The sequence below is a fragment of the Thyridium curvatum genome (assembly GCF_004353045.1).
Source record: "Thyridium curvatum strain D216 chromosome Unknown NODE_75_length_202845_cov_76.514972, whole genome shotgun sequence".
Classification (NCBI taxonomy): domain Eukaryota; kingdom Fungi; phylum Ascomycota; class Sordariomycetes; order Thyridiales; family Thyridiaceae; genus Thyridium; species Thyridium curvatum.
The window spans coordinates 78,278-95,259 of NW_022156830.1; the positions used below are offsets into that span (position 1 = coordinate 78,278).

Consider the following 16,982-nt stretch of genomic DNA (forward strand, 5'->3'; position numbering starts at 1 on the left):
AATATGAATTTGTAGGACCTTGGCTCTGAAGTTAGACTGCAAAAGCAGCCAGCTTGAAATAAACATCTTGATTGTTGAATAACACTTCAAGAATGAGTATGTACAGCATCGTGCAAGGTTGGTAGTTACATTCACCTATGATTTCAACGACCAGATGGCGGCTCGGCTGTCGGGCGGCTGTCGGTCGTCATTCTCTCCACTAAGGGCCGGGCGCCGGTGCCGGCTGCCGGCCCCGGTTCCTCATTTTGCACATTCTTTACGCGGAGAGAACCCGGCAAAGGTCCAGGTTTTTCTTTGGACACCTTCTACTCCACAGGCGATTGGATTCTACAAGAGAATACTATTGGGAAGCCAAGGTCGAGTCCAGAAACCCGGATCATCATTTGTAGGGCGCGTCGTTGGCCGGCAAATCTCTTGGCACGATGGCTTAATAGCCGAGAGGCGATGCAGGCCATTGTAGCTAGGAAGTCGTCGGAGCAAAGACCGCTCGCCTCGCAAAGCCGCGAAGGGAGGAAAACCAACCTTGGCCAGACTACAGATCAGGGGGGCGGATCGGGGTCGTGCTGGCTGGCTATCCAGAAAATAAGTAGGGACACACGGAGGCGACGGGGGACGACCGCCGTACGGTGGTCGGATCTTGGCCTGGGGATGATGCGATGATGGATGGACTCGGACCCGTCGGTTCATTTGACCGATCAAATGCCATGGACTCTAGGTCTGGTGCCGGCCACAAATTGCAAAAGCTGGCTGCCAGTCGATCTGCCGAGCCGTTGCCCATCCCGCCCAGAACAATGCCAGACCCTGCAGGTTCTGTTCCTTGGCCTTGGCTCTTTTCCTTTCTCATGATCTTCTCGTTCGTGTAGCTGTCCAGACGGCGTTGCTCGTCGTGCGTTCGGTGGAGCCACTAGACATGTGTTGGATATTTGTGGGTTACTTTAGGGAGTAGTCATCCGCTGGCCGGCCATTGGTATGGAGAGTAACTCGAGGTGGTGGTGGAGGTGGTGGTGGTGGTGCTGCTGCTGCTGCGTGAATCAAGCGGTCCGTCCGTGTGTCGTCTGTTTGTCTCTCTCGCTCTCTCACTCTCCCTGAAGTCCCCAGTCTTCCAATCGCACCCTCCCCGACCCCGATCTACTCCGTAATAATTTTTCATTACCTGCATTCACTACCGTGACTACCTAACATACGGAGGACCTGTGCTTTCTCCCCGACGGGACTACACTACCTGCCTTACCCCAACCCGCAACCAACCCAACCAGACACCCCCGCTCACCGAAACTTTACACGACGTCGCTTTCTCTGTATTTTACCGCATTCTACAAACCCATACAGTGTTTTCCCCCATTGCGATTGAGGGGCGGGGTTTTTGTCACCAGAGTACCGTCTTATGTATTCAGAAGCCTTGCGCCAGTAGTCTCGCTGTGGTTCACTACAGCCAGCCTCGCTCACCTGCTGCTATTGCTTGCCGTCACCGACGTCGCCGCTGTTGCATGCACACACGCGCGCCACCTTTCCATCCTCCCGGAACCTGCTGGACGGACTTCGACCGCCGATATCACAACAACAACACCACCATACACACAACCGGACGGGAGCAGCGTCAGTCAGTCAGCTAGTCTTCCCGGGCCAGGGACCCTTCCCCGGATGTCGGTCCTGAGGCGTCACACGTCGCGGCGCCTGTTCGGATCACCTTTGCTGCGTCAGCGCCAGCGTCGCCCCATCTCGCGACCCTAAGACATCGGGTGCGCTCGCGTAGCGCCTGTTGCCGCTCGACAAAGAGACATGGAGACCTTTTCGCCGTCGTCCATGTCGACGACAGCGACGACCAACAACCACCACCCTACCACCCACAGCTCGTCCCAGGCGAGACCGCCGGCCAAGCGCACCTCCAACACCTGCGTCACCTGCCGCGCCCGCAAGGTCCGGTGCGACGGCCGGCGCGACGTCTGCGCCAACTGCGAGCGCCTCGGCTTCTCGTGCTCCTACGACGACGGCGCCGGCCTCAACGGCGAGGGCCTCGCCGGCGACGGCGTGTCCCCCTTCACCCTGCCCCGGCGCCGCGTCCGCCAGGCCTGCCTCAACTGCCACTCGCGCAAGGCCCGGTGCAGCGGCACCACGCCAAAGTGCGACAGGTGCCGCGCGCAGGGCATCGAGTGCGTCTACCGCCCCGGCAAGCGCGTGCGGGCGTCGGTGGCCTCGACACCCGGCGGCCTCATGGTCGACACCGTCATGAGCGAGGCCCCGCACGTCGGCGGCGGCAGAGACGACCACTTCTCCGACCACAGCCGCAGCATGTCGTCGGGCCACCCGGACCACGCCAGCGCCACGAGTCCCAGCAACTTTGGCCGCGAGACCCCCGGCGCCGACGACAACAACATCGAGGCCGTCGCCATGCGCACCTTTGACAACTTCTTCCGCTACGTCCACCACATCCCCATGCTCTCCTTCCTCCACCGCGCCTCGCTGATGCAGCGCTACCACGCCGGGCTCATCGACCGGCCGCTCCTCCTCGCCATGATTGGCATCACCGCGCTGCTGAGCGACCTCGGCCCGGGGACCAAGGAGCTGGGCCCCAAGTGCATCGACCAGGCCGAGGCTCTGGTGCTCAAGGAGATCGAGAGGCCCTCTACCCTGCGACTGCAGGCGCTGATCCTGATCATCAAGCACCGCCTCCTGAGCACCCGCTTCTCCTCCGCCTTCATGCTGCAGGCCATCGCGTCCCGCTTCGCCGTGGCCCTGCGCCTCAACTACGAGAACCCGAAGCTCTGCTTCCTCGCCCAGGAGTCCCGCCGCCGGCTCATGTGGTCGCTGTACATGCTCGACACGGGCCTGTCCGGGGGCCTGGCCGACTTCAGCCTCTGGGCGTGGCGCTCCGACGCCATCAAGATCCAGCTGCCGTGCAACGAGCGCAACTTCGAGTACGACCTGCCCGAGACGACGGAGCCGCTCCAGCAGCCGGCGCCGGGCGCGGACGGCGTGCTGCCGCCGCTGCCCGACGACATCGGCTTCCTGGCCCTGCACATCCGCGTGCACCTGCTGCGCAACCGCATCCTGCAGTACACCAAGGCCGTGGCCAGCCGCTGCACGCCCGCCGTCCTGGCCAAGGTGCCCACGCGCCTCGCCGAGCTGTCGGGCGAGCTCGAGGCCTTCAGCGCCCGCCTGCCCGTCAGCTTCCGCTGGTCCGACGCCAACGTCCGCCTGCGCACCTACTCGCCCCGGCTCTGCGTCTTCGTCATGACGCACATCTGGTGGCAGCAGTGCCACTGCGACCTGTACCGCGTCGCGCTGGCGGGCCTGCGCGAGGCCATGCCCTCGGCCGCCATCGACCAGCTCGAGATGCAGCACCCCGGCTTCGCGGCCCACTGCCGCCAGAAGGTCTACGAGCACGCGCGCGAGATGGCCGACATGTTTGGCCTGCTGCTGACCCTCGACAACGGCGTGCCCGTCACCGACATGGACCTGCCGGTCTGCCTGTACCAGTGCGTGCGCATGCTCTTCTACACGCTGCAGCACAGCTCGGAGGGTCTGTTTGGCGTCACGACCGAGGGCGTCGTCGAGATGGCCAAGGTGTGCGACAAGGTGCTGCGGCAGGTCGTCGTGACGCCCATCACGATGAATATTGTAAGCCTGTCTTTCATTGCTTTGCTTTTTCCCTTGTTTCTCTTCCTTTCCGATGGAAGGAGATTCAAAATTACAAACACGTTCGCTAACTTCAACGCACAGCGCGAGGACATGGACAAGCTCCTCGCCAACGGGCCCCTCAACAACAACGTGACGGCGAGCCGGCCGCCCACGCCCAGCGCCGTGGTCATGGACACCCCAGGCGGCCACCAGAGAGCCGCCTCGGCCCAGCCGCCGCCGGCCGTCCTGTCGCGCCACAGCGTGCTGAACAAGGTCATCATCGAGGACGACGCCAGCGCCAACCCGGGCCTGCCGTCGCCGACCCCGGCCACCGACTTCCCGGGGGGCGTGCAGGCCTTCTACCAGTCCCTCGAGACGCCCATGCCCATGCCCGCCATGGCCCCGTCATCATACGGAGGGTTCGCCCCGACGGCGACGACAGCGACCCATCACCCCGACCCGGCGACGGGTATGGCTACTGGTGGCGTCTCCAAGGACGGGGTCCTGTCCAACGGCACGTCGGCCTCTCAGCAGAGCAATGCCTTTGAGGGGGCGCTCGAGGGGCTCGACATGACGCTCGAGCCGTTTGGGATGGAGTCCCTGACGTGGTTCTCCAACGACTGGCTAAATGGGGACTTCCCGCAGGCTGATATGTCGGCAGTCTAGGTCTGTCTGTAAGGAGAATGAGGGACGAGGCGGAAAGAAAAAGAAAGAAAAAGAAAGAAACGAGGAAACTGGGAAGGGTTCAGGGTAGATTATCACTTTTTGTTGGTTTTTTTCTTGTGTATGATAGATACCCTTGTACTGACTGGATCATCACATGGCGCGCATTTTTGGAATAGGCGTTGGTGGTCACGACACATGCATCAGTGCAAATATGTAAGAGAGTCAAGAGTCAGCAGGGTCATGAAAATGTCTTTTAAAAGCAATGACTACAGTTTTTAAAAAAGGCGAATTGATAGAGCAACTCAAGTCAGAATTATTGGATATTATCTATAGTTATGAGCAATCCCTAGCGGACATGGCGTGATCCATTTTACAAGCCCAGCCCTGCCACGAACGCCACATTCAAGGACCGTCACCGCAGCAGGGGAGTCTCCTCGTTAGTGGCAGGAGCAGCAGCGCCAGGTCCAGCCTCTTCATCATCGGCAGCAGCCACCACATCCTCTGGCACAGGCTCCGGCGTCTGCAGGACCCTGCCCTCCCGGTAGATCCAGCCCACGCACAGGCCCCCGCCGGGCCCCAGGACGGCCGAGGCCAGGATCGTGACCAGCGCGACCTCCCAGCACGTCTCGACGAAGATCCAGTACAGCACGGTGAGCACGATGAAGAACATGTCGATCTCGATGAAGCGCACCGTCGCCCTCGTCATCTCCCGCCTGTCGTCCCTCTGCGCGAGGCTCCAGAACCAGACGACGTACGACGCCACGGAGCAGAGGATGGGCAGGGCGTAGACGGCCAGCAGCGACGGGCGGTGCGACTCGAGGTGCCACGTCCGGTGCTCCCTCGCGAGCGTCGTCAGCCCGAAGCGGATGCCCTGCCGGATGAGCGACACGTAGACGGGGAAGAAGAGCCAGACGATGACCGCGGCGGGCGAGTCGAGCACGAGCATGAGCACCGACGGCAGGATGAACCCGACGGCCACGGCGATGGGGATGGCCGCGACCTCGGCCGCCGCCGAGAGGTGGCGCATGGCCTCGCCGACGTCCGGGTGGGAAGCGGGTGCCAGCGTGCGGTCCGTCGCCGCGCGCGCGGCGATGATCTGCTTGGACCGCAGGAAGAATGCCGGGATGATGACGAGCTCCCAGACGAGCGCGCCGCCGACGAGGTTGAACACGAGCCAGGGCCCTGTCGGGTAGGCGATGAGCACGGCGGGCCCGTTGCAGACGCGCGCGGCCTCGACGGTGCTGACGGTCAGCAGGCCCGCGACGAAGGAGAGCACGACGCCGAGCGCGGCCGCCGAGCGCACCGAGGCGGCGGCCTCCTGGAAGAAGCTGACGAGGAAGCACGAGGGCCCGCCGAGGACGGGCACCCGGCTGAGCCAGTGCAGGCGCGAGCGGGCGTGGCACTGCGAGTAGAGCATGGCCACGTTGACGTCCGAGTGGACGAAGAGCAGCAGGGCCGTGGCGACGGCGAGCAGTACCGGCACGATGAGGAGGAAGCGGTACGAGAAGGTCTGCACGGGGCTGGGCCGTTGCCGCCTGGTGCTCCTGGTGCCGCCGCCGCCGCCGCCGGATGCCGCGGCAGGTGTGTTATCCATGGTTGCGGTATCAGGGGCAGAGTTGTGTCGTGGTTGAGTAGAGTATGGGTTTCTATTCTTTCAGTTCATTGGGTAAGATTGCGAACAGTCAAAGGGGGTGATGTTGAGTGTTGTCGTCGAGAGAAATAGGAGCACGCAATTCAATATCACGGATCCATCGTCATGAGACAAGGTTGTAGGTGGATCAGATGATGAACGCCTGCGGGGCCCTGCCTCCAGCACGTGCAGAATCGCCTGGGGCGTGGCGGCTTCCGCTGAACATTAGCGCTGGAGCTTGAGGCTAACGACTTCAAAGCCTGAAGTATCTAACTACCTAGTTACCTACTATGAGTTCTTAGGAGCCAAGAAAGATCGAGGATTCGCATGCGAGTCTTCTCAATTCATGAGAAATTCTTGGAACTCATGCTATGAAATTGACGCATTCATTGTGTCTCATGCTTCCTTTTCAATATATGATTGTCTGTCCTTTGCCCCAAACACGCAATATTCGCCTTTCTAAACACGCAGCTTTACTTTACGCCAAACACCGTGCAATGCCTTGCCCGTATCAAGTACTTTATCATACAAAAAGGGTGGAATATAGATAGAAAACCAAAAACGTGCCCGATTCGTTGCAATCGTATCCTGAATTCCTCGACATCTTCTCATCGCAACATGTACGACAGGTCTGGTAGGTTTGAGATGATGCGGTTGACGAGTGCATCAGCCGCATCATCAGGATGTTGCTCCGCTACCGGGGCGGCCACTGGGTGTGGTAGAGGGGGTGATGAGAGGGCTGGAGATTGGAGGCCAATAGGAAAGGAAGCCGCATGTGGTTTTGGTGCTTCAGGTATCTTGGTAGCCTGGGGCTGCGGTATGTTGCCGGCGGTTGAAGTGCCGGGTGTGTCCCATAACGAGAAGTCGGCAGACTGCCAGGGATCAACGGTAGTCGCCGGAGCCGTTGAAGTAGCTAGAGTGCCGGCTAAGGGACTCTGCTGAACTGGGAGGGGCTCAAGCAATGATGAAGCTGTCCCAGGAGCCCGGGGGTTTGAAAGTTGTTGACCTTGCCCAAGGGGCACGGGAGGCGCAGTTGTCCCAGTCTTCTCCTCCCCCTTACTGGCCTCATCGAAAGCACCCATGGGCGGACCAGAGTCTTGAGGTGAGCCGACCATCTCTCCCCAGTCATCGTCGTCATCAGCCTGGACAAGGTCTTTCGTTGGCTGGGACTGACCAGGTTTGGGAGGATTGCTGGGTATCGGCGTAGACTGGAGTGTGCCTCCCAGTTGCGGCCCTTGCGGCCCTTGCGGCCCTTCCGGCCCTTGTGAACCAGCCTGTGTCGCAGTAGAGAGTGCGACAGACGCCTGAGTAATTCCAGGGCTCGACAAAGCGACACTGGTCCGAGGCGATGCCCACGCGAATGGGCTTGCCGGCTCCGGCGGTTGGATCAGCGACGCGCGCTTGCCAGGGCCGGGTAGGGCAGATGAATCATTAGATTTGCGCCCCAGAGACATGGATGACCGCAATGGGAGGGGTTCTGGCTTGTGCGCGGCTTTCTTGCGCGGCGAGGCCGTCTTTCTCATGGCAAAGACCTTGTCGAGACTGACTGGTTCAGCCGCCGAGTCCCATCCAAACATGTTGCCCTTGCCCTTGCCCGCGCCGCCCTTGAATGTTGGCCGGCCCGTGATAGAATCTTCTTCCATCCACCTGCGGACGATCTTGATGGTGTCAGCGTGGATCCACGACGAGCTCCATGAGACGCGCTTATAGTTCTCGTCATCGCCGTAATTGTGTTTCCTAAGTGTACCCAGGCGTGATATCCGATACCACGTCTTTCGTTCTGATATGGTTGTAAACGAGTCGGTGATGATCTTGTCGGGTATCGTGGCTGGTTCAGGGTCCTCCGGGAAAGTCTGGCCCGGTAGCTTGAATAGCTGAGAGATCAATCCAAGATCCACCGCGAATTCTGCAGGTTCTGGCCGTTTTATCTCCTCCGTTGTCTTTGTCTCATCAGCCCCACTGGTACGCTGCGTGTCCGTTTCCTCGATATCCGAAACGGCCGTCGAAGGCGAGAGAATGTCCTGCTTCGGAATGGCTTTCTTGGGTGTGACATCTGGTGATTCTTCCGAGGCATCTTCTACCTCTGACGCCACACTTGCTGCATCTTCGAAGTCACCGAAATCGCCATCATCCGAGGGCTGCTCGGTACTGATGCTAGGTTGTCGACCCGAGTCCGAACGGTTCCTTGACTTAGACTCGTCCCTAGATTGAGACTCGTCCCTAGATTTAGACACGTCCCTTGATTTAGATATCCGTGGCTCGTGGACAATTCTCCTGCCTAGCCCATCGTACATCTCAACAAGATCCTGGACTTTAGATGAGACCTTTCGTTCTTGTAACTGAGGCCGTGCCCTGCCCTCCTCGTCGATGGATGTAATCGGGGAGTCCTGGCGTGTTCCCGCGGGTTGGCTGTCCACAGATTCGGGCGAGGATGGTCGAGAGCTCGATGTTCTTTCGATTCCAGCCCGATCAATGGCGCTGGTATCGTCTTCTCTCGTTCTGTCCGCGTGCGATTCTTCTGCCTGCTTCTCAATCGCTGCCTCGGCAGCCTCCGTCTTTGCAAGTGTCTCCTCGCTCTTGTCCTTGTGCATAGAATCCGCATGCTTCTTCCCATCGTCTTGGACATTCGGTACGATTCCGGAATCTTGAGGAGTTCCACTATCCAATCGCACCGGCGAGGGCTCTCGTAGAGCACCCTGCTGCTTGCGCTCGAGCGCCGTCGCCCCGCGGTGGGGGCTAAGATCGTGCGCCCAGGGGTCGGGCGAATGCGCGGGGAAGAGTGAGGTCGAGTCGGAGCGGGACTTTGCCCGGAGGCCGGGCGATGTCGCAGTACTCCCCGGCCAGGCTATGGGACTGGCGATGGCGAACTCGTCCTGCTTCGGGGTCGGGGTGAGCTGCGGATTCGGGCTGAGGCCTTCGGCACCAGCCGCGCTGCTGCTCATCCATCCCGTGTTCCACGAGCTCGTCGGCGCGGGTGACGCGGACGACCAGTCTCCGAATCCATTGTCGCCGTCGTCTTCTGCCCAGGGGGAGAAGTTGGCTGTGAACTTGGGCACCTGCGAGGTGGCGGCGTTGAGGAAGGCGGGCGCGGGCGCGGACAGCTCGAGGTCGGATGCGGCGGAGGTGGTCTGTTGTTTGGACGGGCTGTCGCGGTTTGGATCAACGGCTGTCCATGGCGAGCCCCATGGATCCTCCATTCTGCGCGGCGGGCACTTGCATGTTGCGATTGCCTCATGCAAGGTGGCCTAGCGATGCGAGGCCCGTTGGTTCAGTAAGCTCGAGTGTCGTCGTGACGGGGTTTGGCCAGGGTGTGCATCATCAACTGTCGAGCAGGGGGGCGTGCGCCAGAGTTCGATTTAGCGCGAGTGGTTGGTGCGGGAGGTAGCTCTGCTGTAGACCAGCACAGCGAAGGAATTCAGCGGATCAATGGAAGCAACGTTCTCGAAACTTGAGCATCGGGCTTATCCAAGAAGATTGATGAACGTGGCAGCAAAGGGGCAGCGAAAATGTCGACCAATCTTGTACGGGCGCGCAGTGTGCATGTCCAAGATCCATGGTTTTGATACATGGGGCCTGCATTCTGGTGGCGCTAGCGGAGTGGAGAACTCTAAATTGACAGCGCTGAGTCGCGGCTTCAGGCTTCCGTGTTAGCAACCCGGGCTGGTCTCGAGCTTACTCCGTACTAGGTAGTTACTTGTACAGCTTGCGGAACAATGGCATTCAAGAGTCAAAGAACGATCCATGGAACTGATATTGGGAGGCATGTGCACCCTCATCATTTGGCCTAGAAAATTGCTGCACTGTTCGATCAATGCTCACCGAGACCCTTGCATGTCGTTGGTCAATTTCCTCATCTGACTTAGAGTAAGGCAGGCGAGGCGGCTTGCATCGATGTTTGACTTGCAGAGGGCATCTTCATGATAACTGTTCTTGACATTCGCTTTTCGATGCTGAGGTCGAACCCACAAGCTATTCTGGCCACTTTCAAGACACGAGCCTGACCTCCCTGCCGACCTCGCCCCTCTCCACCGCCTCTACTCTGGGCTGGACAACCTTCCATATCTCTTCGGCGACCTCTTCGACCGACGAGCCGGCGTCGACGACATGCAGATCCTCTTCCTCCTGCCGGAACCTCAGCTCCTCGCCCCGTCCCGCCACCGGTGACAACGCCTTCTCCGCGCCCACGGCAGACCCCTCTACCGCGATGCGGCCCAGGCTCAGACCCCAGAACAGCTCGCGCACGCGCCGCTGCATCTCTCCCTTCTCGTACACCTCCCCGCCCCACCCGCCGCGCGACCGGGCCACGGCCTCCTCCAGGTCGAGGAACAGCACCAGGTCTGGCCGCGGCAGGCCGACGTCGGGCGCACGCGCCCAAGGCAGCGTCAGGCTTGGGTTCTGCTTGGCAGCCGAGTAGACGATGCCGCTGTGGTAATAGCGGTCGCAGATGACTGTGGTCCCCGAGGCCAGGAGGGAGGCAATGGTTTTGCTGTGCCTGATGGTCAGCAGGTATATTCACGGGCACAGCGGGAGCGAAAGCGACTTACGCTGCCTCCCAGCGGTTGGCGCTGAAGAGCAGGTGAATGACATGATCGTCCATCTCGACCTGGCTCTTGAGGTAGTTGTCGATCATCTGCCCGATGGGCGTTGTCCGATCTGTGTTTGTGTGAGTGAATATTCAACGTGTGCATGCGTGAAACTCATGGAATGCGTCGCATTGGATGTGTAGAACCAACTTCATGCATCACTTTGTATGAGACAAATGGACGAAAGCAACCTACCAGGAAACCTCATGACCTTGACTCTCTTGCCGAGCTCGACGAACCGCTGTTCCAGGAGCTTCACCTGGGTCGTCTTGCCGCTCCGGTCCAGGCCCTCGAGCACAATCAGTGCTCCCCGGACGCCACTGCGGGCTCCTTCCGCCGCGCTATCGGATGTAGCAGACATGGCGATGGCCGTGCTGATCGACGGCAATTGTGGTGGTGGGGCCTGATTCATCGGGATGTTCGCGGCTGGGCCCGAGGTCGACGGCGATGTTGCTACTGCTGCTGCGGCCAGGTCGTTGATTGATGCCATTGATCAATTCCCCGGGAGCTGTTACGAGAAGAAGAGGGTCGAACCCAAGCTAGAGGTTAATATGGATTGAGTGTCCGTCCAAGTGGAAGCAGATCGCACCAAGGGTTGTGGTGGTGCTCAAAGTACCTGATCAGAGGTTCTGTGGTTCGCCGGCCCAGACCAAACACCCCCACTATGTGTACCGCGATCCTTATGATGGATGGATGGCTTGAATCGAGGCCGGCACCGGGTGCTTAGCACACTGGATTTGACTCACACTATCGCCTTTTCAGGAATCGCCTAGTCGGCGGCCCGTTTCTGCTGATAAAGCATCATCAACGGAGCCGATATTTATTCACAAAGAAACGCAGCAAGCCAGGCGTTTGTTATCCATTTTCTCAATCCGACCCAACGAAGTTTTCACCTATACGAATTAAAAATCGACTGCACACGCATTTTTCATTTTTCGCCTGTAGCGTTGGCTATAAAAGGAGGGGCGCTTGAGAAACTCTGCACTCTCACGCAGCCTAGTGACAGATTCACTTCGCCATGTCGCTATCTAAAGTCAAGCACATTGTGTTGGTACGTTGCCGTGGTATCTCGTGAATGGCCAGCACTAACCCGTCTTGCAGATCCTCTCTGGAAAAGGTGGTGTTGGCAAGTCGTCAGTCACGACGCAGCTGGCTCTATCACTCTCCCTAGCAGGGCACTCGGTTGGGGTGCTCGATGTCGACCTGACGGGGCCGTCCATCCCCCGCATGTTTGCCATCGAGGATTCCAAAGTCATCCAGGCACCCGGCGGGTGGCTGCCCATCACTGTCCATGAAGCAGACCCTGCCGCAGGCATCGGCTCCTTGCGTGTCATGAGTCTGGGCTTCCTGCTGCCAAAGAGAGGCGACGCTGTGGTCTGGAGGGGGCCGAAGAAGACGGCCATGGTACGGCAGTTCCTCAGCGATGTCTACTGGGGCGACCTGGACTACCTCTTGATCGACACGCCGCCGGGGACGAGCGACGAACACATTTCACTCGCCGAGACGCTCCTCCAGAAGACCTCGCCGGGCCAGCTGGCCGGGGCAGTGGTCGTCACCACGCCCCAGGCGGTAGCGACAGCAGACGTGAGAAAGGAACTCAACTTCTGTGTCAAAACCAACATCCGCGTACTGGGGGTAGTGGAGAATATGAGCGGGTTTGTGTGTCCAAACTGCTCAGAGTGCACCAACATCTTCATGAGCGGGGGAGGCCAGGTCATGGCCCAAGACTTCGCGGTCGACTTCCTGGGCAAAGTCCCCATCGATCCGCAGTTCAGCATGCTGGTGGAAACGGGCCGCGTGCCGCAGTACCCGGCTGGTACGGAGGTCAACGGCAGAGACATGTCTACGACGCAAGAAGCGGGCGACCCGGGAGAGATCAGCACGCTTGTCCGGAAGTACCAGTTCTGTTCGCTTGCGCCGATCTTCAACACGGTCACGCAAGGCGTTATCCGAGCCGTCGAGACTGCGGGATGATCCCTTCGAGGGCTCCGTATCGATGAGCAGGCTCCGGTGTGCAACTCTAGCTCACAGACTGAGGATGGAGTACCGGACCTGTGCCGATTTACCCGGTTCCGATCCCTGAGCAGCAGTCTGTTATGGCACCGATACACCAGCTATGATCTCTACGGAAAGATCCGGGTAATGGCATGATGAACCACTCAGGACAGCAGATGATCCCCGACACTATAGTTGTGCATGATGCACGGGTCGTGGATGGGTGATGAGAGACTGGTCAAGCATGCGACACTGGTGGAGAGAAACCTGGGCCTTTTAGCTAGCACCGGAGAGCCTGTGTGCAGCTTTGGAGGAGGGGCAGCATTGAAGCCTCAGGGGTTGGTTCCAGCGGGGGATGTGCTGAATCTAACCCCACCAAAGACATCATCCTAGCAGAGAGACACTACGTAATTGCAGAAGTCAATTGGCACGAGCCGGGTTTTCCCACCACTGCTGCCCCACCTATCTCGATCCAATCGCCGCTCCAAAAACTGCATGGCCCGATAAGCCACTGCAGCCCAAAGGTGGGCGCTGGTGGGCGAGGAGCAAAAAAAAAAATATTCAAATTGGCCATTCGCACCGCATTCGTGCACATGCAGTGTCCCTGGTGCACGTAACGTTCGACAGAACATAAATTTGCGCTCGTCGACCTCGTCCCCGTTCACTCGAGGCAACACTCAGGCACGCCTTGAACAGGTTGCAGACTGTTCGCTCGGTTGTGCTGCTCTTAGCCGTGCCGCTTCTGTCTTTTCGATTCGAGATTGGGCCCCATCCCACCCACCTTGTTGCGCCCAGCTCTACGGCGACAGCTTCTCCAAGAGCTACTGGAGACTCTTGCTCACAGAGGAATCTTCCTTCTACTAGTTCCGCTTCCTTTTTGCGCCTTTCATGATTACTAGTTGAGATATTCCTTGCCAACAAGAACTCCTCCACCGGACAGACCGCCAAAGCCACCCTCTCTACCGAGATCAGGGTTCCATGAGCACAAGAGACCTGCTTCGCTTCCTGTCCAAACCCGCAAAGTACGGCAGATACCCGCTCCCTATTCTCTCACAGACCCTTGGTCGTACATATCTACAGCCCCCGTGCTCCGTGCCACTACGAGCGCTGCATGCGATGTAAACATGTTTACTGACAATGCTCTTACAGGCCTCGATAGCACGACCTCCATCCTCATTCCATAGCACTTTTCTACACATATATCAAGCCGATCAAAGCCTTTCCCTCCGGATACCGGCTACCCCGACGCTTCGCCAACAAGGTCGGGCTATCACAACTCGACAACCAGACGGCGGTTACATAGCTCCCACCATTCCGTCCTCCAAGGTCTTCATCCTCCCTCTCTCCGCCCGCCCCCCTTAACGTCCCCTTCGCGAGACGTTGCGCAATACCTCACCCGACATTGTTGCTGGCTCCGCCAGCACTTTACGGAAACCCACCGTCCTGTGGGCCTACTCTCTCAAGCGAACGCCGCAAAGTTCGTTTGAGTGGCAGCTAGCGCTCCGCGGAAAGACTGCTCGCAAGTCATTCAGTAGTCCGCCTCTCCCTCAACCCCGGCCGACATCCCGTTGCCCGTAGCTCCATCAGAGGAGATCAAGACGGAGATGGTCAACCTTGAAGTCCCCAATGACTACACTTTCTCGCCCAGCCAGGCAACGCCGCATTTGACTATCAATCACGATGTTGCTGCCGATCTGGATTCCAGCAATGCATTTGAAGGTACGTTTACCCCTACATTCAACCTAGCAATCAAGAGACTCATTCATTGTATAGGCCCCGAGAAGCTGCTGGAGGTGTGGTTCGCCCCAGGACCGACCTCTCTGCCGGCTGGTGTGCCCCAGAATGGATTGAAGGCCGTTCCGTCCGACACGTGGGTTGGGATGCTTGATATGGTCAACTGCAAGATCTTGTCCGTCATCACCTCGGAGAATGTCGACTCCTACCTTCTCTCCGAGTCGAGCATGTTTGTCTTCCCCCACAAGATCATCTTGAAGACTTGTGGCACTACAACCTTGCTTCTGGGACTGCACCGGCTCCTACGCATTGCGGCCGTCGATGCCGGCTTCCCATACCACAACACTGGGTCGCTCGATGACATCAAGGCAGCGGCTACGCCTTACCGTGTGTTCTACAGCCGGAAGAACTTCCTCTTCCCTGACAAGCAGCAGGGGCCTCACCGGAGCTGGAAGCAGGAAGTCAAGTACCTCGACGACATGTTTGAGGGTGGCAGCGCCTACATGGTGGGCAAGATGAACGGCGATCACTGGTATCTATACATCACTTCGCCTGGCGCCACACACACGCCGCCTCGCTCGCCAGACGAGGGGAAGACTACAATCAGTCCTACTCGCTCCAAGATCCCCGCCGGCCTCGTGACTCCCGCTGAGGAAGTACCCCAGAATGTCAGCGACGAGACCTTGGAGATTCTTATGACCGATCTCGACCCGGAGAATGCGAAGCAGTTCTATCTGTCGCACGCGAGTGCGGTCGCGTGCGAACAGGTTCCTTTGCAAGCTCAGGAGGCTCGGAAGGCGGCCCACGACAGCCTCGGTGGGCTGTCTGAGAGCTGCACCAGCGATGGTACCACGGCCGATGAGATTTTCGACGTGGACGATGTTGACAAGGGAGCGGGTACTGCTACTCCAATGACGGACCAGGCCGTCCTCGCCGAGTCGCTGACCACCGAGGGACACGCTCTCGGGACCGTCGTTTCCAACAACTGCGGCCTCTCGGACGTGTATCCCACGTCGATCTATCCCGACGCTCGCATCGATGCTTACATGTTTGCTCCCTGTGGGTTCTCTGCCAACGGCGTCATTCCGGCGCCTCCAGGACCGGACGGAGCTCAAAGCTCGTTTGACGAGGGCAACAAGTCGACTAACCCATCGGCCCATTACTTCACCGTCCATGTCACGCCCGAGCCGGACTGCTCCTTTGCGTCATTCGAGACCAATGTTCCGGGTGGCCAAAAGGGACGCGAGACCGCCGACATCATCGAGCACGTGGTCCGCATCTTCCGGCCAGGCCGTTTCAGCGTGACCCTTTTCGAGACCAAGGGCAAAGGCGTCAATCCATACGGGTCGGGGATGGGTATTCATGACGGCGCCAATGCCGAGAGCCGGCAGCGCCTTGAGCGCATCCCGGGATACCGCCGGATGGACCGCATCGTGCATGATTTCGACGATTACGATCTGATTTTCCGATTCTACGAGCGTGAGGGATGGGTCGGTGGCGGCGGCGCGAGGCTTGGAGAGGAGCTGTAGAGAGGGCGGGAGATCAATTCAGATTGAGCGAAGCGCAATCTGGCCCCATTGAAAGGATCTTTTCTTTGAAGCTTCAGTCAGCTTGTCGATTTTGTAAAAAGGGAGCAATTATGTAGCAGACATTCCTCTCTGTGCTTGGGGATAGCCCAGGGATGTTGGGCTCTCGGTCTCTTTTGTGCCCCTGGGAAGAAAGGGGGTCTTATTTATTTTCTAATGAATTCCAGGATACTTTCGCTCCTCCGCTCCATCTAGTGGCTTCTTTAGCACCGGTGCCAATAAAGTCTTCAACTAGAACCTAGCCCTGCCCATCATCATGAAGCCATGCCTCGGATCCAAGCAAGGAGGCGGCCGATTGACAGCCTGTCGCCTGCCCTTGATGGGTTCGATGTAGACTTCGAGTGCTGTCAAAATCGACGCCTACCACCTTCCAGGTCTAGAAGCTCCACTTTGCCGCGCTGGATGACGGCGGTGGTGGTGTCGAGGCTCGCGCTAACGCTCCCACCCGCCCTGCCACTTCTACACTGAGGCTGCTCCGTAGAGTTGCGCCAGCATTCTTCAGCCAGGCCGTCCGCCGCACGTCAGCCGACTTCTGTGCTCATCACCGCCCACAAAGAGTGCCGAGCCACAAGGGCGGGCTGACCTGGGGGTGGCTGAAATGCAATCTCCAGTACATTGGCGGCCTGGACATTCCAATGCCGCGCCTGCCTGGCCAATGGCGGGCCGCCGTGCTGGTCGGCGAACCTCGCCCAGGAATGTTGGATGTCTCATTCCAACCACCTGGGAAAGGGAGCTCTGTCCCCTCTGTCCCCTCTGTACCGTGATGTGCAACGAATGCGGGGCAATTTTTTTTTTGGAGATTTTGGGAGTGAGATTGTCGTATTCTAGAGAATGTGGTTTTTCTGCATCGTCGCAAGCCGCCATCTGGTGGCTTGTCGACCACCATCTCGAGCATAGGCATCCCGTATATTCCCAGCGATCGCCCATGTCTTCCCCTGACCTCGACCTCTTTTCCCTTCTTTCCTTCCTTCTCCCTTTTCTTGTTTCTATTCCTGTCAAAACCACAATATTGATTCTCATCGTCCAAGGACCTCAACCCTGGGACAGTGAGTGCCCTCACTTACACACAGCAAGGCCATCGCTGCCATCCTCCCATCCTCCCACGTACGGCTCTGCCTGCGTCAACCTCTCTCACACAATCGCCCGATTCCTCGCAGCACGGTATAAGCC

At 58.8% G+C, this 16,982-nt stretch overlaps 5 protein-coding genes across 5 annotated transcripts; 3 read left to right on the plus strand and 2 right to left on the minus strand.

The window, feature by feature from the left end:
• Positions 1-1,779: 1,779 nt before the first annotated feature.
• E0L32_009849 (uncharacterized protein) lies at positions 1,780-6,195 on the plus strand (the record flags this gene model as incomplete). The annotated part of the gene is made up of 4 exons (XM_031144857.1): positions 1,780-3,618; positions 3,721-4,278; positions 4,667-5,865; positions 6,174-6,195. The coding sequence occupies 4 exons, from the start codon at positions 1,780-1,782 to the stop codon at positions 6,193-6,195; spliced, it is 3,618 nt and encodes a 1,205-aa protein (XP_030990371.1).
• A 327-nt stretch (positions 6,196-6,522) lies between these two features.
• Positions 6,523-9,111, minus strand: E0L32_009850 (uncharacterized protein; the record flags this gene model as incomplete). Its single annotated transcript, XM_031144858.1, has 1 exon — positions 6,523-9,111. The coding sequence occupies one exon, from the start codon at positions 9,109-9,111 to the stop codon at positions 6,523-6,525; it is 2,589 nt and encodes an 862-aa protein (XP_030990372.1).
• A 787-nt stretch (positions 9,112-9,898) lies between these two features.
• E0L32_009851 (uncharacterized protein) lies at positions 9,899-10,858 on the minus strand (the record flags this gene model as incomplete). The annotated part of the gene is made up of 3 exons (XM_031144859.1): positions 9,899-10,400; positions 10,459-10,567; positions 10,693-10,858. 3 exons carry the CDS (start codon positions 10,856-10,858, stop codon positions 9,899-9,901), a joined length of 777 nt encoding a protein of 258 aa, XP_030990373.1.
• Positions 10,859-11,515: 657 nt separating this feature from the next.
• Positions 11,516-12,471, plus strand: E0L32_009852 (uncharacterized protein; the record flags this gene model as incomplete). Its single annotated transcript, XM_031144860.1, has 2 exons — positions 11,516-11,548; positions 11,599-12,471. 2 exons carry the CDS (start codon positions 11,516-11,518, stop codon positions 12,469-12,471), a joined length of 906 nt encoding a protein of 301 aa, XP_030990374.1.
• A 1,625-nt stretch (positions 12,472-14,096) lies between these two features.
• Positions 14,097-15,755, plus strand: E0L32_009853 (uncharacterized protein; the record flags this gene model as incomplete). The annotated part of the gene is made up of 2 exons (XM_031144861.1): positions 14,097-14,211; positions 14,266-15,755. The coding sequence occupies 2 exons, from the start codon at positions 14,097-14,099 to the stop codon at positions 15,753-15,755; spliced, it is 1,605 nt and encodes a 534-aa protein (XP_030990375.1).
• Positions 15,756-16,982: the final 1,227 nt, after the last annotated feature.